Source organism: Acomys minous (genome assembly GCF_964271855.1).
Source record: "Acomys minous genome assembly, chromosome: 4".
NCBI classification, from domain to species: domain Eukaryota; kingdom Metazoa; phylum Chordata; class Mammalia; order Rodentia; family Muridae; genus Acomys; species Acomys minous.
The window spans coordinates 107,016,107-107,042,164 of record NC_140486.1 but is presented as its reverse complement, the minus strand read 5'-3'; the positions used below and the strand labels follow the sequence as shown (position 1 = coordinate 107,042,164).

General features: G+C 40.0%; 1 protein-coding gene across 1 annotated transcript in view; it reads left to right on the top strand.

The window, feature by feature from the left end:
• CPS1 (carbamoyl-phosphate synthase 1) overlaps nt 1–21,572 on the top strand; it is a 111,658-nt gene extending 90,086 nt beyond the window's left edge. The window contains exons 30-38 of the mRNA XM_084778981.1: nt 2,041–2,148; nt 3,684–3,773; nt 5,020–5,190; nt 7,395–7,469; nt 10,047–10,145; nt 16,467–16,526; nt 17,802–17,914; nt 19,396–19,525; nt 20,241–21,572. Coding sequence (XP_084635107.1) covers nt 2,041–2,148; nt 3,684–3,773; nt 5,020–5,190; nt 7,395–7,469; nt 10,047–10,145; nt 16,467–16,526; nt 17,802–17,914; nt 19,396–19,525; nt 20,241–20,339 — 945 coding nt within the window. The 3' untranslated portion in view covers nt 20,340–21,572. The remainder of the gene's footprint in view (nt 1–2,040; nt 2,149–3,683; nt 3,774–5,019; nt 5,191–7,394; nt 7,470–10,046; nt 10,146–16,466; nt 16,527–17,801; nt 17,915–19,395; nt 19,526–20,240) is intronic.
• Nucleotides 21,573–26,058: the final 4,486 nt, after the last annotated feature.

The window sequence follows — 26,058 nt, the reverse complement described above, 5'->3', positions numbered from 1 at the left end:
TGAAACATCTTCAGAGGATGTTCATCTCCTTTTTTAAACTTGTTGACAAAGAGTACAGATCACTTTAAGATTATATACATTTTTTACCTGCATTTTTTTATTCAGCACTAGGTGGACCTCAGGACCCTGAAAATGCTAGGGAGATGCTCTACCACGGAGCTACATGCTCAGAACTATTAGGTTATGTAACTGAGTCTTCTTTCTGGTGGAGAAAGAATATCTCACATATTATCTATCTTGAGATAATCTTTTCCTTCCTAGAACTCTCCCTCCTAATCTCCTGTTTTAGATCATAAAGTAAAATTTCCTCTATTTCCACCTTTAATATTTGAAGCCAGAGATGGAAGGCAGGAGGGGTGTGATTGTACATCTGTGGGCGTGGACAGTGGGGCTGCCGTGGAAACATGTGCTTGTTTGCATGCTGTGCTCCTAATGGACCCCTGATGGCTTCTTGGTTCGGTTTTGCTCTGGGTTTCTGGGATGTGTTCTTTTCTTTGTTTTTCCCACAATTCATTGCACATTGTTTTTTTTTTGTAAATGTTTCATGTTATTTACATAATTTTTAAATTCATTCCCAGAAATTGACATATCACTCAACTTTATCATAATGATTCTGAGTTCAGTGGTATGATTGCTCCTGTTTCCTAGATAACACACACACACACACACACACACACACACACACACACACACCCATGCATTCACAAATCTACACCCATATGCATAAGCACATATACTCTCACACATGGAATTACACACACAAACATGCACACATTTGCGATCACTTCATGTGCATTCTTTGTTTTATAACTCTTCTGTGAAGATAAGCACTGTTATTAGTCCCACCCTTCATTAGAAGCCGATGCCATGCAGCCTTGTCTAGACCCCCAGAGCTCAAAAATGACATCTGAAGAATGGAAACTGAGTACCACTCTGATTTAAGTCATTTATAAATGTGATGAATAAATAAATCTCTGTGTCTTACATTAGTCTTATACAGCCATGAAATTATTCTTCCCATACTAAGCCTCATAAGTTCCTGGGCAACATATCTTATTGACATAGGAACTAAAGTGACTGAGGTTATAGGCTTCAGGATCTGACAGTTCATGTTTCCCCCAGTCTCACTAACTCGACACCAACTTGGTTATTCATTCTCACGTGGCCTTTGTTTCCTTATCGTTGAGCAGGGCAAGAGTATTTTCGCGTTTTTCAAATTTCACTTTAAAGATCTCTGCACCAAACTCTTCAGTCTTTCTCTCTAATACAACAGCGTTGGTGCAGTGTGTGATGTGTGGTGTGGGATGTGTGATGCCATTCACATGGCTAGATACTTCCTTCTCTTGTCTTCTTTGCCAGGGACTGACAGATAAAGCCTTTTCTACTGCAGCTTCCTGTCCTATCTTGATTAGTTAGTACGACTTGACTTATTCTACTATTTTCACCCTTGGCACTCAGTGGAAATGGAAAAAGAAGCAGCCTCTTTGTCCCCCTCTGCTCCCTGTGGAGGCTACTTGTCACTGGACACTGAGGCCTAGACAGTGGTGCGGCTTGTTCTCCTCATCTTAACAGGAGTTCAGCAGAGTTACTCGCTAATGGTGCCAGAATTGGTTAATCATCAAAGGGAGCAGGTGATCGAGTAGTAGCCTGGAAGTAGCTGTCTGACAACTTTTTAAAAAATCTCATAAACTTCAAACCCCTACCCAGATCTAGCCAATGGACAGGGCATTCTCCACAGTTGAGTGGAGAGTGGGGTCTAACTTTCCCCCATACTCTGGTGCCCCATATTTTACCACGTCCCCTGGATGGGGAGACCTGGTGGCACTCAGAGGAAGGATAGCAGGCTACCAAGAAGAGACTTGATACCCTATGAGCATATACAGGGGGAGGAGTTCCCCCTCATTCACAGTCATAGGGGAGGGGAGTAAGGGGAAAATGGGAGGGAGGGAAGAATGGGAGGATACAAGGGATGGGATAACCATTGAGATGTAATATGAATAAATTAATAAAATAAAATTAAAAAAAATATTCTTTTGGCAGGTCATCTCCCATGCCATCTCGGAACATGTTGAAGATGCAGGTGTCCACTCAGGCGATGCCACGCTGATGCTCCCTACACAAAGTATCAGCCAAGGAGCCATTGAAAAGGTCATCATCTAGAAACAGAACCAGAAAGGAAACATCAAAGGATAAAAACCACAGCACCAAAGACAATATCAGAATCCCTTAGTTTGTGAAAACAGGAAGTAGTGATGCAGGGCATGCTCCAGGTTAAATTTAATAAGGAACTTCCCTGCCCTTCGCTAGCTGAGTGTTTTAGAGATGATCTCCTTCCGTGGTGGTCACAGCTAGCTTGGCTATGTGCTAGTACAACCTTTAGAGTACATCTAGATCACCCACGTGACTTGCTAAAGTACCTGCTTCCACCCCAAGTTTCTGATTCCATAAATATGGAAACCTCTCTACATTTTCTTTTTTATCAAGTCTCCTAAAGTTACTATTTCCTCTGATCTGTGGTCCAGATCTGTAGACGGGTGAGTCTGATAGCCGAGAGCCACAACAACAAAACGTGATGCTTTTGAGGAATGGCGAAGCAGGTGTGCAGCAGCCACTTGGGAACCTCTGCAAAGTGTTCACTCTTTGCTCTGAGCCCCACTTTAAGCCAGCACTTTGTGATAGGTCTCTTGACCACTCCTTGAGAGCAATTCCTTTAAAGAGTCCTCCAGTATGACTGCCTCAGCGTCCATTATGTGTGGCAAGGCATATACGTGTAGGCTCGGTCATCTTGAGCCATTCTTGCCACTAAAGGGAGTTCAAATGGACTCAACCTTTGTAAAGAGCTGTTTTTGTTATCCTGTGGTAAGAATTTGTGCTGGCCTATACATTTGCTTTGGGTGTATCCTGAAGATCTCTGCTTCAGAATATGGAGGTGATAAAATGCTTTGCAATAGCAACAGCATGTGAGTTTTAGAAGTCCCCAGAGTTAAACTATGATTCGATTTTCATTCTAGAATAAATAAACACAAACCTCAGACTTTCCCAACTCCTTCAGAGAGGACATGCTATAGACCGAGCTTCATTCCATACCCAGTCAAGTTGCTGACCCACTCCTGCATCTGTGATGAGTGAGGCTTCCTGTCACCACTGTCCCTCTTGACATGAGAACCTTCTATTTCTTGACAGATATAGGGGCTCCTACCTATCACACACACACACACACACACACACACACACACACACACACACACACACACACACGCACGCACAAATGCTCCCACGCGCAAGTCCTCCTTGCAGGCAAACACTATTTCTTTCTGAACATAATATCTACCCTTGTAAAGTTTAGGGCAACAGAAAAGAAATCTCCCAAGATACCTTGCAGGACCATGTATTTTGGAGCCTGCCCTTCTCCTCAGGTAGATTAGTAGACTGATATATAGTATGAACTGCAGTTTCTGGTGTAAGAACAGATTATATAATTGTAAGAGATAGCTCTATGGAGGATAAGTACTCTTGTAAAATATTTGTTTCTTGACATTTACCATTACCTATTTTTTTGCTATTAACTATTATTATTATATGGAGATAGACATTTTTACAAAGAAGGCCATCTAGACAGAATCCTGCATCTCTTTAAAGCTCCACCATCGTCTTCATCACTGTGTCATTGTCTTTTGCTCTAGGTGAAGGATGCTACCCGGAAGATTGCGAAGGCTTTTGCCATCTCTGGACCATTCAATGTCCAGTTCCTTGTCAAAGGAAATGATGTCCTGGTAAGAAATAGTAATGTCCTCAGAGGACCCTGGTACCTTGTTAGGTTATGTTGGTCATGTTGGATTGTGCCCCACCCTGTTGATCTCTGTGACCCTGCCATCTACTCCTCTCTGAGAGGGATGTTGCATGGTGTGTAATGTCTCTCCTGTTTGAAGGCAAGGGCTCTTGGAGGCACTGACATGTCACTCACAGCTTTGTGACATACTCAGTGTACTGAAACAGCACCATATTCCACCCACAGTGAAACATGGAGAACAACATGTGTATTCATAAGTTTCCTCATTGAAGTTTGACTTGCTCCTTATCCAGAGAACAAAGTTGTTTTGTAAAACATCTTGAAAGAAAAAAAATTATTCACACCAATTAGGTTGTTTCTAATTATTTTATTTCATTCAAGTTATTAGTAACCAAAATCTGTTCACTAGTGCTATGGAGTAAAGTGGTGGTTACAATGATGCAGGCAGCATATTCTCCACGTTCAGATGCTTTGTAACTTAGTGAGGCCTGGGAGGAAGATGAGCCCAGAGAGAAGTAGCACTGTACTAACAGCTTTAGTAGCTGCTGGAGGAGTGTGCAAATGTCTTTGGAGTTGACTAGGAAGATCATATTTTCCATATATGCATATATGTGTGCACATATGAATATCAAGCACATATCTGAATATCATGTCTTACCTGGAGAAAATCATGAAAGGCTTCAAGAAAGATTTAATATTGTGAATGAAGGTTTACAGAATAGCTGGGATTTTGGTAAATTGAAATGATCATCTACAATAGCACATTTTGGGAAATAGCAACTCATCAGTTTTTATGTTTAGAGAAAGTATTTTCCTACATGAGGACTGGAAAAGAATCTTGGAGAGTAAGCCTTGGTCCAGTAAAGTGGTGTAAGATAAGAGAGATGAATGTTGAGGCAAGAAGATGGAAGGCTCTCGCCAGCAAGGCTTTACTATGAAGCCATAAGGATTCCAGTGGGGGGACTTTTCAGTTAGGGGTGTGGCATTGTCCAAACTCCCCATTGAATGAAATTAGAACGCAGGGGTTGAACTGGGGAAATGGAACGAAAAAGAGTCACAGTTCCCATAGTGATCTCAAAGAAACCAAATGGTCAAAAATGTGAGCAGTGGAGATAAAGGGGATGGAATTAGAGAAGTGAGTTGGAAAGAGAGAGAAGAAACCAAGGAACAGAAAGAATATTAAGACTGTGGTTACTGGCTTTCATCCACTCTTCCCTCTTGAACCGTAGGTGATTGAGTGCAACCTGAGAGCGTCTCGATCCTTCCCCTTTGTCTCCAAGACTCTTGGGGTGGACTTCATTGATGTGGCTACAAAGGTGATGATCGGAGAGAGTATTGATGAGCAGCGTCTCCCTACACTGGAGCAGCCCATCATCCCTGCTGACTATGTTGCCATTAAGGTAACATTTTATGACATGCATCATTTTTATGAGCAGAAGTGTATTGAAATGGGACATTTGACACAAAATGTTTATGTCTTCGTGGACCTTTTACTTAAAGTGCTGGATGATCAGCTTCCTTTCAGACCTGGAGAGGTTACACTGCAAGCAACTACATGTGAACTATTTGCATCTATGGAAACATTGGCCGTGATCAAGGATAATATAAACTCAGAATCAGCTAGCCTAGTGGATTATGACCCATGTTTTTGCCACTGGCACATGCTGCTGCTGGTTTAGTTAGCAAATCAAAATTTCTAGGTAATCTCGTTTAGGATAAGGTTGAACTGTGAAAAGTCTCCAGGAATTCGTGGATCTCATAAAAGTGGTGACCCTGAGGGCCTGGTTAAATTCTTACCGTGTTGGCTGCCTTTTCTTTGTTTCTATGGCACCGTTTTTTTTTTCCTTTCATAAAATTGAAATAATAGTTTGTAGTGGAGCTGTGGGGGCGATGGAATTGAAATTATGTTTGAATAGTACTTTAATCATAAAGCCACTATATGCCTCTAGATGCCTCAGTACACATTATTATGACCACTACTTTGATGGGCAGATATGAGCATTCATAAAATAAACAAATACATTCGAATCCCTTAGATGAAGCACACAGTGAAATTGATTTATATTGTGAAATGCAGTTACCTTATGTGACACTAATATATCTTGGATGGCTTTAAAACAGTGGTTCTCAATATGTGGGTCGTGACGCTTTTGGGGGTTAAATGATCTTTTCACAAGGGTCTCATATCAGATACCCTGCAAATCAGCATTTAAATTATGATTCATAACCACAGCAAATTACAGTCATGAAGTAGTGATAAAAATAACTTTATAGTTGGGGTCACCACAACATGAGGAACTGTATTAGGCAGGTTGAGAACCACTACTTTAAAAGGATTCCCTGTTCTTGTATGTACTGGTGGCTCCACCCATAAGTCAGCTTTTGCTGAGACTCCAACTTCCGACTTTAGTTGTAGGTATTTAAGCTGTTTCTAGGAATCAAAACTATAAAGTTAATGGCTTACGATTTCTTGGATAGTTTGGTGTGTTGAAATAGAATATTATTTTTCATTGTTAAGTGTTTTGGTGGTTATAGACATATAACACACATGAATTTTAAGTTTAATATCAGAAAGTAGTAGTTAAAAAGATTTTTCCACTATAGGCAATACTTATATATTTCAAATTCTCTTTATTAAAAAACATAGCAAATAAGTTCTTAATAAAACGATACACAAGTAAATAAATACATGTTATAATTCCAACTAAGAGTAACATTTCAAAATGCATTGATTTTATACCTCTTCATAATTGTCACTATACATGAATATTAATTTTTTCAAGTTACTTATTTGTTGTCAATTTTAGAAGACCTAATGTGGCTGATGGGAAGGAGACAATAGCAGAACAGAAAAGCTGGAGGATAGGATCATATAATAGCTTCATTAAGATCATCCAGTAAAATGACCCCAAGCTCATTTTCTCACAATTTAGTGTGCTGCTATCAGTGGAAGGACAGCCCAGCCCAGATAAATAGGCATATGTTGAGAAATAAACACTTGGTTCTTATGAGTCAGACTGATAAAATAATTGAAAAGGAAGCACTTCAGTGTTCCTGCTTGTATGAAAAGAGATAAAAAAAAATGTTTCCAAGCAGAACTTTTATTTTCAAAGCTTTTAAGAGGTGTCAACAGCACTTTAATGTCTCAGAAGTCAGCTTACAGACAGCCATATCTGGCAAGGTGGCTTGCTGCAAGTTCAAATGCGCAGAACAACCAGAGGAATGGGCCAAGAGCCTATCAAGGGGAAAATGTGTTTGAACTCTGTATTTGGGAGACGAATGTGCAGTAGATGTTTGAAATAGCTCCAATAAGAATATGCGCAGGCCAGATTAGAAGGAAAAGTGTAGACTGGCCACAGGGGATCTATTTACAGAAATCATTTGTGGTTATTTCACCCAAACTTTGGTTGGGCAAGGAGTACAAACATATTCTTGGAACAGAACTTTACAGCTGTCTTTCAAGTCATTTTTGGGCCAAAGAGAAATTTTCTGTCCACCATGGCCTAATGAATCCCATGGGAGGTGGTTCACCAAGTGTGTTTAATGTTTCCTCTCCGTTTATCCCTTTGTCTCACATGTTTTCCTTCCCTGTTATGTCTGACAGGCTCCAATGTTTTCCTGGCCCCGACTAAGGGATGCTGATCCTATCCTGAGATGCGAAATGGCTTCCACTGGAGAGGCAAGTAGTTAATGAGCCCTTTTGTTGGATTTCTGGGGACGTCTATATGGTTCTATGGTCTGGATATGGTCATGTAAGTAAAGTAGTGAGTGGCGAGACAGGAGCAAACTTCGTAAGACTTTATTTTCCCAGGGGAGCTCAAAGGTTAGGAAGTGTGAATTAAAGAAAAGTCTTCTTCTGCTTTTTTTTTTCATTGTAGCAGAGTTGACAGTTTTACATGCGATCCTGGGAACTGAATACATGTGTACTTAATTCATTTCCACATGACCCACTGTGAACAGCAGTCGTATATTCCTCTAGACATCTGAGGGTGCCCTGTGTCAATCTTTGGGAGGTTCTCACATCCTCCTGCAATAACTGTCCAACCTTCCCTCTGCTATGATTGAAGCAGGTCAGCTCATCTTTCTAGAAATGTGCAGAATGACATCATTAAAAAGGTGACAGGTGTGGGCGGTGGAAACTGCAACTAGATTAAAAAAAAATTCCCAGGATCATCTTTCAGATGAATTCCACCTTCAACCTCTTGAGGCTGGTCTAAACATTATAATGGAACTGGCCACTGGATGTCTCTCTCCTCTTGTGTTGCAACTGTGTCAAGGGAAGGTTTCTTTAAGAATGCGATATGTGTTTTCTCCCAGAGAGCTGTCAGATTCTGGAAAGTTCTCTACATGTCAGTGTCAGGACATTTTATGAATCACCTAGCCCTTGACAGACATACTCACTACAGCCTTCAGATCCTCATCAGTGCACACTGGAGTGGCAATGCCAGGCTGTGAGGAAGTAGTGTGTCTCACGGTATTAAGGGAAAAAAAAAAAACCAATCTAAGTGGGAGAGTATTTAATTGCAAAGAATATGAGATGCTTTTTCTGGTTGCTTGGTTACAAGCATGTGCATTGATGAGAAGCCAAGTGAGACTGGGAGACAGGCAGCGAGGAATAAATGACTGGTGTTACAGCTGTGTTCTTAGAAAGGGGCTCTTGATCCTTTTGCTGTTTCTTTTAATACAGTTGGAAAGGGAGCCTCGCTGTGAACTATGGGTACTACACTATTCCCAGATAAAGGATGCTGTTGTCAGGTCCATTTTGATCCCATGGCTCTGTATTCAGTTAGCCCAGAGACAGATGAGGGAGAGCCCCCTTACCCTTCCACGGCTTCTCTAGTGTGGCAAGCTTGTTCTCAGGGTTTGCGTCCTCCTGCTTCCACAACGATGATACTACAAACAATTTAGCGGTTGTTCGCATCTGTCGTTTCTTTTTCTAAGCTAGAAAAAGACCTTTTTCTAATATTAAAGCCATATTTCCAAGTGTCATCAAGTACGATGTTTTAGATTCTGTTTCATAACTGAAATCAGAATAACAAATCCAGTTTAGAAATCTCAGCCATGGCTCAAAGACACTTACAGTGTTTAAGTGGATTGCTGTGGAGTTGCATAAGCACCCGGCTCCTTATCTTATTAAGGGACATTTTATTTTCTAGAGGTAAAGTGAAGATGTAATCCTCATATTCACAGGGCTGTTTGACTTTTTGTTTTGTGTTCTGAATGGCTAGACAGAACATTGTTGGGACACCTCTTTCGGGTACCTGCGCTTCTGATCGGGCCACAGGGTTCCTTTCAGCGGAAGTGATTAACTTCCGTTGACATTGCTCAAGTTGATTGGCCAGTATTTGACTGATTAAAATGTTCACTGTGGGGTGGAAAGCAGACATGCACTCATGGCCAGCTGAAGGTTATCATGAGAACTTTCCTTGCCCAGCAAGAGAGAGTCATTTGCTTAAAGAATGAATTCAGCCGTCAGCATTATTTACTATAATGGTGACTCTGAACGCGTGCCAGATGATATGTGCAGAACTGACTCCCATCATGTTAAAATACACCTCTTGTCCTCTAGTTATGGCGGTTGTTTGACTTGTAATTACAGTGCACAGCAGTTACCTCAGGGAAATCTCTATAGACCCCACCAATTGGTGTTAGCTTGGCATCTTTTCTTTTCCCATTTGTACACGTGGCTTGAGTACTCAGGATGTGTCACAGGATATTTTGGTTCTGTTTATAAAAGTGATGAGAGAAAAAGAATAAGCTTTTTAAAGATTTCCATGTGCTTATTGCATTTCTCAGGCACCCTTTCCTGAGGGTGTCTGAGATGATTTTAAAGCAGTTGCTCATTTCTGTCATTCCCCACCCTGAATCCAACATGCGCTGGGGCGTGGGAACATGATGTACACAGTTATTTAAACAGGAACTCATATTGATACTTGGAAATTCACCACGTTACACACCAGAAGCTGTGATTTGTATCCAAATAACTTGCAGTGCAATCCGGTATGTTGTTCCACTGAGTGTTGTTGAATAGAGAAGGAATTGCTTATTCATTCATTATGCTTAATTAAAAACATAAGATAACAGCTGTCCTGGCCGGTCATTTAATTCTTGCATTTGGATTGCTTGATCTTTGGGAAATACTGGTAAATTCAAGGGAAAGGGTTTCTCAGTATATTGTTCTCCATTCGTTTTTAATTTTCTTTTTTTCCTTTCTGCTCTCCTTCCTTTATTTTAATTTTTACTTAATCCTAAACAGGTGGCGTGCTTTGGCGAGGGCATTCACACAGCCTTCCTAAAGGCAATGCTGTCCACAGGGTTTAAGATACCTCAGAAAGGCATTCTGATTGGAATCCAGGTGAGTGGCATGTGGCTGAGCGTACTCCCAGGGCTGCGATGCGGTCATTTATGGCTTCTGGTTCTTCTATTTGCCCCCTTGGCCCCTCTCCTGCTACTGCAGCAGATACAAAAGTAAACTAAGGAACAGAAAGCAAGAAGTCTCTAGTGAGTGGCTATTTATTTTGAAAGGGGCTACATTAGAAAAGCAATGGCCCACTATTCTTTGTGTATACCTTTTCTTTCCATATTTTTCATTTTTATTCATTTATTTAGAATTCTCTACCATGTGCTTTGATCAATCTTATCCTTTATCCCCCTCCCAGATCCATCCCTCCTTTTCTACCCACCCAACTTTGCGTCTTGTATCTTTTAAAACCCATTAAGTTTGTGCTGTCCATATGCTCTTAGATGTCCGGCCTTCCCTTGAGGGTGGTCAACCCAGCAGGGACTACATTACTCAAGCAAATTAATGCTCTCCCAGCTAACAGCTACCAATAATTCCTTAGGTAGGGATGGGACTTCATCAGGAACGAACACTTACTTCATGCTGGAATTTTGTCTGGCTTGGACTTTCACAGGCCTTGTTGTACATTGCACATTCTTATTATAAGTTCCTGAGAAATAACTGTATATGCTTTTCAACTGGTCATTCATTTTGACTTGAGATTAGGACATCTTATATCCTTTAAAAACAATGAGTGGTCATGTACACCTCCCCTGCTGTGACTTTAATAAGCTCAAACCCTGCACGGCTTCACAAAAATCAATAAAAACATAATTAGAACAGAATCAGGTATTCTCAAGCCAGTGGGTGATTATTATAAATGCTGCCTCATTAGGACATCTTAATATTAGCAAATTAGACTCTGGAGACTGGACAGGTAGTCACTTTGGAGAAGTTTCTAGAAAGAGTAACTTGGGATTTTGCGCTATGAAGGTGGCAGAAGGGCGACGATGAGGACTCAGAGCGAGGCTAACAAGATGACTTGTCACATGAGGCTTAATGGCGGTTTGGAGACAGATCACATCACATGAGTGACTCATCACGTTATAAATGGGCACTAAGTATTATTAAGTCCCAACTAGGAGACTATTGGCCCAACTTCTAGTGATGGCTTAAAGTTTAATGTGAGACTTGGGGACACCCAGAGGAGACCATGCCCTTAGCTCTCATCTTCCCAACTAATCAAAACTCTGCTAACATTTTCAAATAGCAGTTTAAGGAGGCAGTGATGTATAAAATTGTGGCTTGTTTGGTTCCGGTGCTGCGGTGAAATGTGCCGCAAAATTAATTTGTTCCTATGAAATATTTGTGGGATATGGGCATCAGCCAACAGACATTTGCTTTGCAGGAAAAAAAAGGGGACTTTACAGAGGTGGGGAAGAATATTTTCAAAGCAATGAGATTTTATTAATTAAAATTCTATTTTTGAATGCATTGTCTTAAAGACAGTCTTTCATCAGCTATGTTAGTTATTACAAAGAGCATTCTGTTTGTATATGAGTGACGATCATTAGGGCTTTAAAATACTTTCAGTACAATGTTAAATGTAGTTTGAAATTATTTAATAAAATTATACTCATTGAAATATCTACACCTGGGGGAAACTGATGAGTAGAACTGTAAGCCTCTAGAAACAGAGTATAATTTTATGAATTATTTTATACGAGAGGCAAGGAGCAGTCCCAACATTTAATGTTTATATGGTCCCCGCAATCCATTCATACTGCCTTTAAAAGGTGCTTAGCCTGATACTTAGGCTGAAAACATGACAGAATAGGCAGAGAGTCAGTAGCTTCAAGTCGTAGGAAAGAATCCACACCCATCCCTCTTACCTGAGCTTTTCACGGACGCAGTCACCTGTGCCGTGTGTCTCAGGGTAGACTGAAAAGGAGCACTTTACTTTGTTATCACCGGGTCAGAAGGAGTCATTGTGATGTTTTCAAACACATACTCAGAATTGAAAAGGACTTAACAGAGAACTAGTATGGAAATAGAGGCCAGGGCTAGACAGTATGCCTGAGAGCATCTGGTTGGGGAAGTTATTTAATCAAGTTATGAGAGAGGAGTCCACATCTGCGTCGTGGCTTCCTAGGGTGGTCATCTGCACACATGGTATGATGCTGTCATGGGCCTCACAGAACACCGAGAGCCATATGGTTGCTGAGAATTTCCTTTATTTTTCCTTCCTCGAGCAATGGGGAGGCTGCTCAGCATCCATCCCACTTGTAGTGAGTGCCTTCTTTTCCCTTTTCACACCCCTTAAGTACATGCTCTGAGTAGAAAGATCTAATGAAGACACTTAGAATCATTCATTTGGTATACAGCTGGTTCCACGAGAAACCTGGGAGAACAGAGAGACTAGGAATACTGAGGGTCAGGTGGTTCTGAGCTGGAAAACTTCTTCGCTTAGTCTCACAGGTGGAACACATTCTAAAATAAGCATTTATTACTAGAAGGTTTTTTTTTTTTAACATGTAGAAAGTTGTGTGTGTGCACACACACCCTTACCTGTATGTGGCATTCTTCTTAATTCTGTATTTCTCTTTCCCATTGTAATCTTTTTCTCATGCACTGTTTTTCTGCCCTTCTTATGCCAGAACCCAGGGTCAAATCACCCAGGAAGTTTGAAATATTTATACCCTCCATCTTATGTACCTAAGATTTAGGAGAAAGTAAGAGTCTGGATGCAGATTTTAACAAAGCATCTTTGTCAGCTTAATTGCCATGTGCTCTGGGGGACTTCACCGAGAAGCCTTTGACATTCCAGGGTATTTGTAATGTGAGAAGCATAGTATGGGTTCAGGAGGCAACAGAATCGCCCTTGATTTCCCTGCAGTCATTCTAGCCACCTTTCATCCTGTCACAATGTATTTTTAGTTGCGACAAGGAGGCAATCTGCCTTGTTTTGAGTTTTTTTTTCTAGAGCACCCCTTAACAATGAGTGATTTCCTCTGGAGGACATGGAGAGCACCCTCTGTGTTCCCCCCTCTGATTGGGCTATTCAGCGATGCTGGTGAAGTGGCAAGCACCAGCCTGACATCTGGGCTTCAGTGCTGCTCAGAAACACAAAGCTAGCTTTTATTCTAAAAGACGACTCCGAGTGACATGAATAACCTTTTATCTCCAAAGAGGCATCATTAGGAACAAGTACACAGTTGTCAGTCCTGGCAACCCAGTAGCATCCACAGACATCACTTGGTTGCTCACTTGGCTTTTTCTTCTGCAGCCGGAAGTTGGATCAGTGTAAAAATGGTCCCTGGAGGAAATAGATGTTTATTCCACTCTTAAAAGAACTTTTTCCTTATAAACATTTCTAAGACCATAAACTGCCTTGTACTTCTCACCTCTACCAAGGAAGGGAATCTTATGTAGGTATTTTCAATCAGCTTTTAAATCTGAGGCTCCTCAGATGCAAGCTGACAGTGGTAATTTCTTTTTGTAGAGAGGCTGTTTTATGTGTCACAAGTGTTCAATACCTGTTTGATAGAAGTTTATAATGTGTCTATGAAAGCCAACACCCCACACCAGAAGGCAGAGTGGTTTCCTGGCTGGGAACTGCCAATACTGTCATGTTGGATATTTATCTTTTTCACTTGGGGGACAGCAGTGAAACCGCTCCATAATGAGGTTCTGCCTGGAACCTGCGGGTCTTAGAGGACTTGCTGACTTATTTTATTTTAAGATGGCAAAGGGAAAAAAAATTGCATTATGGTACTCCTCCCGCAATGGTTTTTTTTTTCATTGTGACTTTGGTCAAAGTTAATGCATCTTGACCTCAAATTGCAAAATGAGTGAAGGATAACTCTTCTAGCTTACTCGTTTCTATCTCTAAAATGAAGTGTACAGAGGGCTTGAAAACTGTATATGACTGGAGTCCCCACCTGACACAGACTATATGGGCGGAGCCTAAAGTTTCCTACTTTTGATAAGTTCAGATGATGCTAATGCTTTTGCTTTGGGGTACCACCCGGGAACCACCTTACTTGTGGTGGCTCATTTTAGAAACCTGAAGACAAATCGGTTATCACATTATTATTATTGCCATGTCCTCGGTGACTTTTTGCTAAGGGAATGTTCAAGAGATTGAGAGTCACTAGTTAAATGCGTGACTAATGCACCAGTTATCCAGACATTAATGGAGACCTCATGCCACTTAGCACAAAAGAAGTCTTCTGTGTTTATCAGAAAGCCCAAGTTTAATGTTACATATTAAGGGGGATTTAATAAAATGCAGCGATTCATTTTGTATGTTTCATGTATGTTTCTTATCAAGGAATCTTAAACTATGAGGCTAATCTAATAAATCATCTCAGTTAGACCCTTGTTTTCCAAGCAAGATCACACTGAGCATTTTAGTGTCCTGTTCTGCCTAGAACATAGGTTAAGGCATTGCTGCGTATGGCATTAAATTGTCCTAATGTCAGTCAGTAAGAACAATTTTCTGTTATCTCTATCATATTTTATAATTTTATTTTATTTTTATGTAGAGCCATGAACTAATACTGTCTAAACACATTTATTCCCTGGGTGGAAATAGAAAGCTACTATCTGGGGCACGCCTACACTTCATGTTCTAGCAGGCTGTCATGAATAAACCCTGTGCCTGCCTTGGCTCAGATCCATCCCATTGCATTTATCTTTTCTATTTGCCAATGGTTTCTTCTCATAAAACTGCAGTTCTTGGATTGAGAGGGCCAGAAACTAAAAAGATTTTATATTTGAACATAGTCTTTGGAGTCATTCCTAGGATTTAGATCTGTTCTCGGACATGCTTTGCATGTAAATATAAGGAGATTTTATGGGTAAAGCATCATGAAAATTGTACAAGAATCTGGATATGTTTTTGATTACAATTCATAGTTTGGGGGACTAGATATAGGATCATATCCACATTTTCTCAAACATCACAATGTGATTTCTAAACTGATCACAAGAAATTTACAGAAACAACAGTATATCAACACACAAAACCTTTTCAAGAAAATCAGTGAAATAATCTCATCGAAAGAACAGATAAGCATATGTGATTTTAAAAACACATATAATAAGGCAAATGTCAGAATTTAATCGTTGGGTAGGTCATTTATTTTTGTTCTTTGTCACCCTGCACATTGCCTCGAAAACACAAACTCTTAAGTACAGGATATTTTTAGAAGTGGGGAATGCCTGATGGCAACATGTGGGAATCCAGGGAAATCAGGTACAGCTGGAGTCCTAGAAAGGATACAAAACTAGACTGACAGAAACGGTCTGAAAAAAATGAGTTGGACCATTAGGAAAACCCAAGTAGAAATGGGTGTACATAGTGGGAGAGTTGGTTTGGACTATAATAAATCATAGTTTTGGGCTAGAGAGATGGTTCAGAGGTTAAGAGCACTGGCTGCTCTTCCAGGGGTCGTGAGTTCAATTCTCAGCAACCACATGGTGGTTCACAACCATCTATAATGTGATCTAATGCCCTCTTCTGGCATGCAGGCATACATGCAGATAGGACACTGTATACACAATAAATAAATAAAAATAAATGGTAGAAGAACCCAGGATTGAATACTAGGTTATAGGGAAAGGAATCTAGTCTCTGGGAAGCTGGAAAAAAAAAAGCAACTATCTTAATATCAATGTTAATATTATTAATCAGCCTTTTATGAGAACTAGTATTAGCCCTGGATGTGCTGATCTGGAGCACTAACACTCCGTAGTGACACTGGTACATTTTCTTACTTGTCAATCACAGTGACCCAATACCACAAGTACTGATACCGATATACTGAAGGGATGAGGAGACAGAGAAAAGTTAAATCACCCAGGGGAACCACAAATTAGTGGGTAGTGCATCCTTAAGAGTTAGGATCATTATCATCAGCCTTTCAGAAGTGAAGAAGTGAGACCTCGGACACTAGCTTCTCTGAGCATCTACTTCTAGTGAAAGGTGAAGCCAGGACTTGAAAAGGAACTTAAAACTCCAGGGATTTTCAGTACATGAGCTTCTAGGACAATGACTGAGTTATTAAAAAGCAGTGCAAAATTAGACCTCACCAACGAACAGGTTGTTTGGAATAGCAAAAGAGCCAGTCAGGTGCCAGCAGGGCTGACTTGCTGTTCAGATCTCAGCCCAGTGTGTCTCTAATCAGGAAAAGAAACCAGGCAAGAGGAAACTGTGGCTCTAAACAAAGATGACAGGACACTGAATGTGAATTTCACTTACACTGGAGAATACATGACTTATACCAAGGAAAAAGCAACATATGGGGCTTTCTTTTATAATGGCGGGAGGGATGTTTTATTGAATGTGTCTAACAACATCTTGAAAGTGAATCCTGTTCATCTCTGTTCCAGCAATCATTCCGTCCAAGATTCCTTGGTGTGGCTGAGCAGTTACACAATGAAGGTTTCAAGGTATACCCTTCTGGTTCTTTTTTTAAAAAGTGGTTTTCTTTCAACATTGAAATTTGTCCAGGCAAGAAAATACTGTACAAACAGGAAACCTGATTTTTCAATTTGGACGTTTAACTAAACTTGATTATTTTAAAACGTCCACAGAGGATTATTGGTAGCTAATGATTGTTGGTGTAGGAGAGTCTCATTTTCTTCAGTGTTGTCACCACTTGGAAGGTGTCCTGTGTATAGTAAATAACCTTCCTCTCACCCTGAAGCAAGTAACTCGAATTAAATCCAGTGGGTTTCACAAAAGAAACCATGAAAATAGGAGAGATACCATTGAGAAGAAAGGCTCTAGTGGGAGAGAGGAGGATCAGAGATTGGAACAGGGTTGGTGGGTGAAAATTAAAATTGGTTATATAAACAAATGAAACCATCAAACAATAAAAGTTAAAAAACTACTTTACATAGACTAAAATAGTTAGAAAAACTAGGTTTAACAAAATGACTACACACTCAATAGTAGTTGTCAGCTTAAAATCTTGGAAACTTGAGATGAAGTGTAATTAGGACATTCACCAGTGTATTTCTGTATCTCTTTCTTTTCTTGATTCTGTGTGAGGTCATAGTTTCCAGCTGTTACAGTTACAGGCAAAGTGCCTTTGTAGCAAATTGCTCTGTGCACAGTCTTGTTCAGTAAAACAAAGTTATTCCCACAGCTCAGATTGGGCCTGTGGTCATGGATTTTGTTGACCTCATAAAAATATTTTCTAAGCTATGACTAACTCATTTACACACGCAGTTACAACCAAGACTCTTAAATGCTTCCTCGTTGAAAAGATTTAAAAATATTTAAAGTATGTGAAGAGCGGGGACTGACTCTGACATGAACTCTGGTGCCCCATATTTGACCACTTCCCCGTGGTGGGGAGGCCTGGTGGCACTCAGAGGAAGGGTAAGCAGGCTACCAAGATGAGACTTGATAGCCCATGACCATCTGGTGGGGGAGGAGGTCCCCCTTGGTCACAGACCTAGGGGCGGGGATAGGGTGAAAGCGGGATGGAGGGAGGAACGGGTGGATACAAGTGAGGGGAAAACAATTGAGATGTAAATATGAATAAATTAATTAAAAATATTTAAAGTATCTGTGCCCCGTATCCTGGGTTGAAGTGACTACACTTGGCACCATTCTTCATGTTTCTTTCTCTTCTTTCCATTGCAAGCGATCCCTCTGTCCCCCCATTAACAATGGCTTCTTCTTTATAGTAACCAGGTTTTCTCTTTTAAATGCAGCTGTTTGCCACAGAAGCCACATCAGACTGGCTCAATGCCAACAATGTCCCTGCCACTCCGGTAGCATGGCCATCTCAGGAAGGACAGAACCCCAGCCTTTCTTCAATCAGGAAGTAAGAATGGAATAGTCTGTTTTCTGAGTTGGGAAAACAAAAGCCAAAAACTAGAACTAAAAGAAAAACAAAAGATAGACGACAGGAGATAGTACAGTGTGGAAGTCTCACCTCACTTGCTTTCAAATCCTCTCCAAAGTGTGTTTGGCTAACAAATTTACAACTGAGTAATTTTATGGGTGATAGTGTTATTCTTGTAAAAAGTGTTATTACCATATGTGGAACCTGGGCATATGTTAGAGAACATCTCTCAGATCCTTCTGGTAAGAGTGCTTGACAGGTACAAGTAAAACTATGAAGAATTCATTGCAGTTCTTTTTATATTATGTCACATATGTTTACACACAATATATACACATATATACACACATATATATGTGATTGAACATCTACATTTCACTGAGGTTGTGCACTGGTGAATCAGTCATTTTTTTTTTTTTTTGAGTGCTTGCTGCATGGGGAAACCTGGACTAAGCAGTTTAATGATGTCATCAACTAAATGATTGTCCCTTAGGCCACATTGTCACCTGATTTTGTAAGAGACACTGAGTGAGGCTTCAGGAAAAGCAGGACATCTGTTTTTACAAAGCCACATGGTGGGGTGAGGGCATAGTAGATCCTTCCATGTTGTCCCAGTTTACCTAATAACGACAACATACCAAATTCTATGCAATGTGGCATTTATTAAAGGTTGTTAAGAAATCATTATACAATGAATGGAAGAATAAAATCCTGTGCAGACCCTAAAAGCCTTCCAGTGATGCTGAGTCCCTGGCTTGGAGTTTTGTAATGAAAACCAGCTCTGCTTCATGCTTTTGGCACTTGAATGTCTCTTAGTGTATGTTCAGTCAGTCCATTAACAGAACGTGATACAGGTTAACTCACAACCATGTATTCTCGCACTTTCTCCTGCCAGGGAGTGGGAAGCTGGCCCAAGAGGTAGATGTGGTATGTGGGTAGGAGCCTGAGGGTAGCAGGGCTTTCAATGCTGAAGGGATCGCCTCTTTGTATATCAAATGCCAAATAGATCAGAATGTCAATTCTTGTTATATTGGGTGGTATTTTCAAGAGAAAACAAGGTTCTCATCCTGTTAGATGTTTACCAGAGTTCAAAAACAAAATAAAAATTGTAATTTCCCGGTGAGATTGAACATCTACATAGAGGTAGAAAAGAGTAGAAAAGAGCAGGCAGTTATTGGCTCAGTGCAGCACTGGTTTAAGTGGCAGAGAGAGAGAGGGAGGGAGGGAAGGGGGAGAGAGAGAGAGAGACAGAGAGAGAGAGACAGAGAGAGAGAGAGAGAGAGAGAGAGAGAGAGAGAGAGAGAGACAGAGAGAGAGAGAGAGAGAGAGACAGAGAGAGAGAGAGACAGAGAGAGAGAGAGAGAGAGAGAGAGAGAGAGAGAGAGAGAGAGAGAGAGAGAGAGAGAGAAATTTATGTTGGTAATTTAACTGTACGCTTCTATTTTATTTTCTTCTTTTAGGTTGATAAAAGATGGAAGCATTGACCTAGTGATTAATCTCCCCAATAACAACACCAAATTTGTCCATGATAATTACGTGATTCGGAGGACAGCTGTGGACAGTGGAATTGCTCTCCTCACCAACTTCCAGGTATGTTCCCTTCTTTACATACAAGCCATGAGTAGGTTTTACCTTCAAGAGTGTTAGTCACTCTCTACATCTACCTCTGACCCCACCCTGCTGTGCAGCATTCAGCGCAGAGTGGGACTTTTAGTAGAATATGAAACAATGATGTTAACATGGTAGATCATGGCCTGACTTTAAGAGTTGGACATTAAGCAACTGTGGTCATCAAAAGCCAGGAAAAGGAATGGTTCTTTTATGGTCCATTCAATTATCCTGTGAGTGCAAAGATATACCACAGTACGGAATGAAGATGTGGAGTGCTCTCTCTTTGTGTCCAAGTGAAAGCTAACGCACAAAAGCAATATGCATAGATGTAATAATTCACATGTCTGTCCACATGCCTTGCTCATACACACACAGATTGAATAAAGCATGAAGTACATTCAATTTTATTTGGGTACTAGCCACCAGCGTTATCACAGACAGAACCACATATCTGAGAGTCACCAATGATGTGTGTATTATATTTTTTTTCCTGAGTTACTTTTAATCCTTATTGTGGGAAGGGTAAGTTTATTCAAGGTGAAGTCTGAACTCTGTGGGAGAAAATGGCATCACATCTTTTATTCCATACTCCTTTGAAAATCGGGAGCAGAACTTGTGACTTTACACTCCTGATTCATCCCGCATTCACTTTTATCTCTTGTAGGCTGCTAACATTCTTGACATTTTCTTCCAGGTGACCAAACTTTTTGCTGAAGCTGTGCAGAAATCTCGCACTGTGGACTCTAAGAGTCTGTTCCACTACAGGCAGTACAGTGCTGGGAAGGCAGCATAGAGCAGCCAGCGCCCAGGAAATTCATCCTTGAGTCAGCACGAGCCACACTGCACCGAAGTGACCCTTCCCAACTCCTGAAGTGGATGTTGTTGCCAAACCTTATTTTGTGTTCCTCTGTTCTTAATAGTCTGTATCTTTAGCCATTAAATTGTTGTAAGTCACTGTCTCAAAACCAACGAGTCCTCCCCGAGTTACTTAAGGGATTTAGATGCTTGTGCGTTCTTTTTTGTAGACTGACTTTTAACATTTACTTCATGGTGCTTGTTATTAATGATCAAAGTAGAAAAAGTTGCTCTTCTATCTTCTGAACTCTACACTTTAAACATAGTCTCATTTCCAAAGCAATATCAGCCACACCCAGAGCCCACTAACAGGACAGATTGCCATGAAATTTTGCTCAAATGAAATATGGATTTAATGTATGAACAGCATCATGATATATATGTAGTGTTCCTTTTTGGACAATGATTCTCACTTATTTAGCCAATCTAGAAATATCATTTTTTCTTCCCATGATGCACAATGTGAGGTTGGCTTTCTTTGATGGATGCTTGCTTGAGGTGTTGGAGGATGCCAGGAGATGCCAGAGAGCACAGAGGTGGTTAGAGTCTTGATATTTGTGTTGGATTTTAATATAAGCCAAGTGAAATGTCCAGACACCTTCTGCTCAAATTTTGCAACACTTTAAAAGTCACTGTTCCTCTTGTATGATGGTGATCATCCGAGTCTCACCTGCAATCTACATTCCACACATGTTAAACACAGGGCCCCCATTCCTTTACATACAAGAATTTTTTTTTCTTTTCAGGTAGTCTTTGTTGCTTTTAAGTGTTTTGGTTATTACAGTGCTTTAATTGTGAACTTTTAAATAAAATACTATTAAGTGAAGATGCAGTTGATATTTTATTTAACAAAATAAAATATAATAAGATAAAACAAAAAGCACTACATTGACATTGGTCAGGGCAAAGCAACAGAAAGAAAAGAGCCCCAAGAGAGGGCACTCCTTTGATCACACATCCAGGAGTCCAGGAAAAATTCTAAGCTAAAAGCCATGGTATATGCAGAGGACCTGTTGGTCCTGTGCCTGCTGCTTTAGTCTTTGTGAGTTTGTATGAGTTTTGCTCAGTTGATTTAGAGGACCTTGTTCTCCTGGTGTCCTCCATCTCCTCTTTTTCCACCTCCTCTTCTGTGGGGATCCCTGAGCTCTGGGGGAGAGATTTGATGGAGATAGCTCATTTATAACTGTGTATTACAAGCCCCCCTCTTTGCATAATGTCTGGCTGTGAGTCTTTATATTGGTTTCCACCTGTTGCAGGAGAAAGCTTCTCTGATAATGGCTGAGAAAGGCACTTACCGAATTCTTTTGGCCATAAGACACACCTGACCATATAACACATCCAGTTTTTAGAACTGTAAAACAAGGAAAACAGTAAAAATAGGAATTGGGCCATAATGTACACCCTAATTCTCCCCACTTTTTTTGGGGAAAAGTGCATCTTATGGTCCAAAAAATATGGTATATATGAGTATAGCAGAATATCATTAAGAGGCATTTTATTGTCACTTTTTAAAAGGCCAGTAGTATTTGGGTTTACCCTAGATAGGTCGCTGGGCTATGCAGTTTCTGATGCTTTGTCACCCAAGCAATAGTGGATGGATATGGGTTCCATCTCATGGAGTGGGCCTCATATTAAATTAGACATTGGTTGGCTACTCCCACAAGCTGTCTGCCACCATTGCCCTGGATGTCCACAGTGGTTGCACAAGTTTGTACGCCCACCAGCAATGTATGAGCATTTCCCTTATTCCACATCCTCTTCAGCATGATCTGTCCCTTGTGCTATTGATCTTTGCTATTCTGACACATGTAAGGTGAAATCTCAAAGTAGTTTTGATTTGCATTTCCCTGATAGCTAAAGATTTTGAACATTTAAAAGTGTTTCTTGGCCATTTGAGTTTTCTCTATTGAGATTTCTCTGTTTAGATGTATACTCCTTTTAAAAATTGGATTAATTGGATTTTTATATAGTTTATTGAGTGCTTTATACACTATGGATATTAGTCTTATATCAGATGTAGACAAGCAATTTAAACAGACCTATAGTCCTTAGATAAATAGAAGCAGTTATTCAAAGTCTCCTAACTAAAAAAGTCCAGGGCTAGATGGTTTTAACCACAGAATTCTATCAGACTTTTAAAGGAGTGGAAATGCCAAGACTCCTCAAATTATTTCACAAAATGGACACACAAGAACATTCCCCAATTAATTTTATGAGAACACAGTTATCATGATACCCAAAACACACAAAGATTCAACAAAGAGAATTACAGATCAATTTCCTTGTGGGCACAGATGCAAAGATATTCAATAAAATATTTACAAACAAAATCGAAGAACATATAAAAAAATCCTATTATCAAGTAGGATTCATTCCAGAGATGCAGGAATGGTTAAATATATAAAAATTAATAAATGCAATCCACAATATAAGTTAACTGAAATAAAAAACCAAACAATCATCTCATTACATGAAGAAAAGGCCTTTGACAAACTCCAACACCCCTTCATGGCAAAATTCCTGGAGAGATTAGGGATTCAAGGGACATTCCTCAATGTAACAAAGGTAGTTCAGAAAAAGCAGTTGGATTCTTAGAGTTATTTATTAACCCTGACACAGAAAAATCAATTCTTTCTATGATAAAGAGGGTATGGGGCCAGATACATTTGCTTACTTGTGACATGACTTCATAAAGGTTACTACGAATATATTAAGGCTAAAATTGTCTGCAGTTATAATCATCACCCCTTTTTACTATCCATGTCTTGCACAAAGTATCTGTGCAAATGCAGCTATGTGTACACTTGATTTGGTCCTTTGCAAGTGTAGGGCTACATAATGAATCCCTGTAGTGTTTGTTGGAACACAGTGCCTCATGGTAAGTGATGCTCTACCACTAAACCACATCCCAAGCCCTATGAAATGCTTTGAAAATGTTTTGACTAACACAGAGAGCAGTAACATAATACAGAGGCTGATCACCATCTGATGAAAACATTACCAATGGGCACAGTGATGTTCAAACACAGCCTTACAACCTAAAATACAGCATTGTGAAGGCCCTGAGATGATGATGCCATGACCAATTCATATCTTTTCTTTCATTCTAGAGTCAGTTGATTACTGTTTTGTACAGATCTACATAAACGTGTTTGAGATTTATCTTTCTCTTGTCCATGTAACTGTGGATGAGGCCTTCATATTTTACTTCTGTGATCTTGTTACTCTGAAACTCAAACCATTCATTCATTTGCCTGAAGATATTTACAGATGTTCCAGAATGTTTTGTGTAGGATGCTTACTATACTGTACCCACATGTTTTGGCACTTTCTTAATTAATGAACTATTTGGTACCAGTTTCAAGCCCACCAACATGAAGTTGATAGACCAACATGAAGTTGATAAAGTTCCTACTATTTCTAAGGTAGTTCTAAGTACTTCACATGAGTTAACTCATCACTCCTCACAATATCCCTGTGAGTAAGCCTTATAGGCACTAGACATACAGAAGGCAAGGGACATGCTCAGGTCACCTAAATAATCATATCATGATAAGAAATATAAATATGTTGCTACAGCAAATCAAATATTTGCCTGTAGTGATCAGGGCTGGATATGTAGGGGATGTAGCTTCAGGTATTGTCTTGAACAGTAAGAGTTCTCCATTTTATATTAATTTGAAGTCATTTGTAAAATACAGTAAAATGAGAAAAATAATGACGATCAGCCAAATTGCGAATACGGTCTCTTTTTGGGTATGGACCATACATACCCTCTCCATGGTGCTGAAAATGAAATTGCATTATTATTTTTGCCGTCTTTCTGTTTTCCAACATCTTTATTTTTTTTATATAAGACTTAAATGCAAATAACTATTGCATCTACAATATTTAGTTGTAAAGGAGAAATTCAAGGAAATGGAGATGCTTGTGTTCAGACTTAGCAAGGGTTTGTCTTCTTGTATAGATTGATTCTTTCATCTAAACAAGTTAACACATTTTAAAGTCTCTCGGTTTGCTATATATCATAAGTGCAGTCAGCACACTGACAAGGTTTATAGTGCTGAGCAGTAAGCTGAGGTGCTTTTTTCATATTAAGAATGCGATAGCTTTCAACGTGGACAGATGCTACTGTGTGGGGAGAAAGGGAGTATAGGCGGCTTGTGGGGAGAAAGGGAGTGAGGAAAGAATGGTCCGTTTATAGATCTGGAATTTTAAAGCTTTGGAAGAGGAGGAAGAATATTTTTTAAAGTACTTCTGTTAAACTTTCTTGGTAGGCAGAATTCCTGATGGAAACTTTTAAAAACAGCTCCAACAGTCATTTGTCTCACCAGCTGCAGGTACTTGAACCCCGGCTTCTACAGTGTCCACGGCCCCTCAAACAATGAAAGTGGAAATTATCAGAGAAACAAACCATGTCTGAATGCAGTTAAGTGCTCTGTAATTACACAGCAGCGTTACCATTTGGCTGCTGGTGCGGCCCCCTGCAGGCACACGTGCCGTACATGCGCTCACACACCCAATCAAATCCACAAAGACCATTCAGTACACGTTCCATTCAGTACACACTGCTCGAGACACCCTTAACTTAAAAAAAGACCAGCTAAACTTTATTCCTCTCTTCTTTCTGTCACTGTTTCTTTCCCCTTTGTTCTTACATAAAATTTTTCTATTTTTTTTCCTAATAAATATCACCATGCTGTTCTAGCAGACACGTGGCTATGGTGGATGTAAAGTTAATGTACCAGGGTGAGAATGCCTGTGCCCTTCTAAGTGGCTCCCTGGGTTCCAGGAAAAGTTGGTAATAATTGTGTCTCAGTCTTCTCTTGTGCATAATGAAGGGTGCAAAGGCTGCAGAAAGAACTTAAGTACCTACAGCTGTTGAGATCAAGACAGCAATAAGAAGAAGAAAAAATCCCAAGGAAGTCAAAATTAGTACCGTTTGTGCTTGCTTTTTATTGCTTAAAGACCATATTTAAAGCTCTTGTTTTGTATAAGATTCATGTCCACATTGAAAATGATCAATCCCTCACTAAAACAGACAACACAGGCTTTTCCAGCAATAGTAAAGGTCTATTTTTCTAGAAACTTTCAGCTTTCCAAATTATCTCCTTTGAATGTTTTTCTTACATCAGACCCACAAGCTACCAGGAGGAGCTTTTGCTCATGTATGTATCATCTTGAAGAGCAGTCAAAGACACTTCTGTTCCTCAAAGACACTTTTCCACACCAAGGTTACTGATGCTTAGCAGCTGCAAAGAAGATGGGATGTTCTTAACTTGCTGGGAAGGGAAGGGAGAAGCTAAGCATAAGTCATGCTGTTGAAGGGGAGAATAACTTGAACTTTTTATTTGGTTTTGTTATTAAAGAATATATTATAATATCTCATACACAGTAAATGTTTTCCTTTTTGACATTTAAAGACTTATAGAAATCTATTTTCGTGTTCTTAAAGACTGTGTGTGTGTGTGTGTGTGTGTGTGTGTGTGTGTGAGAGAGAGAGAGAGAGAGAGAGAGAGAGAGAGAGAGAGAGAGAGAGAGAGAGAGAGATGAGTGTAGTTTCCCAGAAGGGGTTGGAACCTCTGGAGTTGCAGTTACAGGAGGCTGTGAGCCAGTTCATGTAGGTGCTGGAAGCTGACACTGGTCCTATGAAAAAG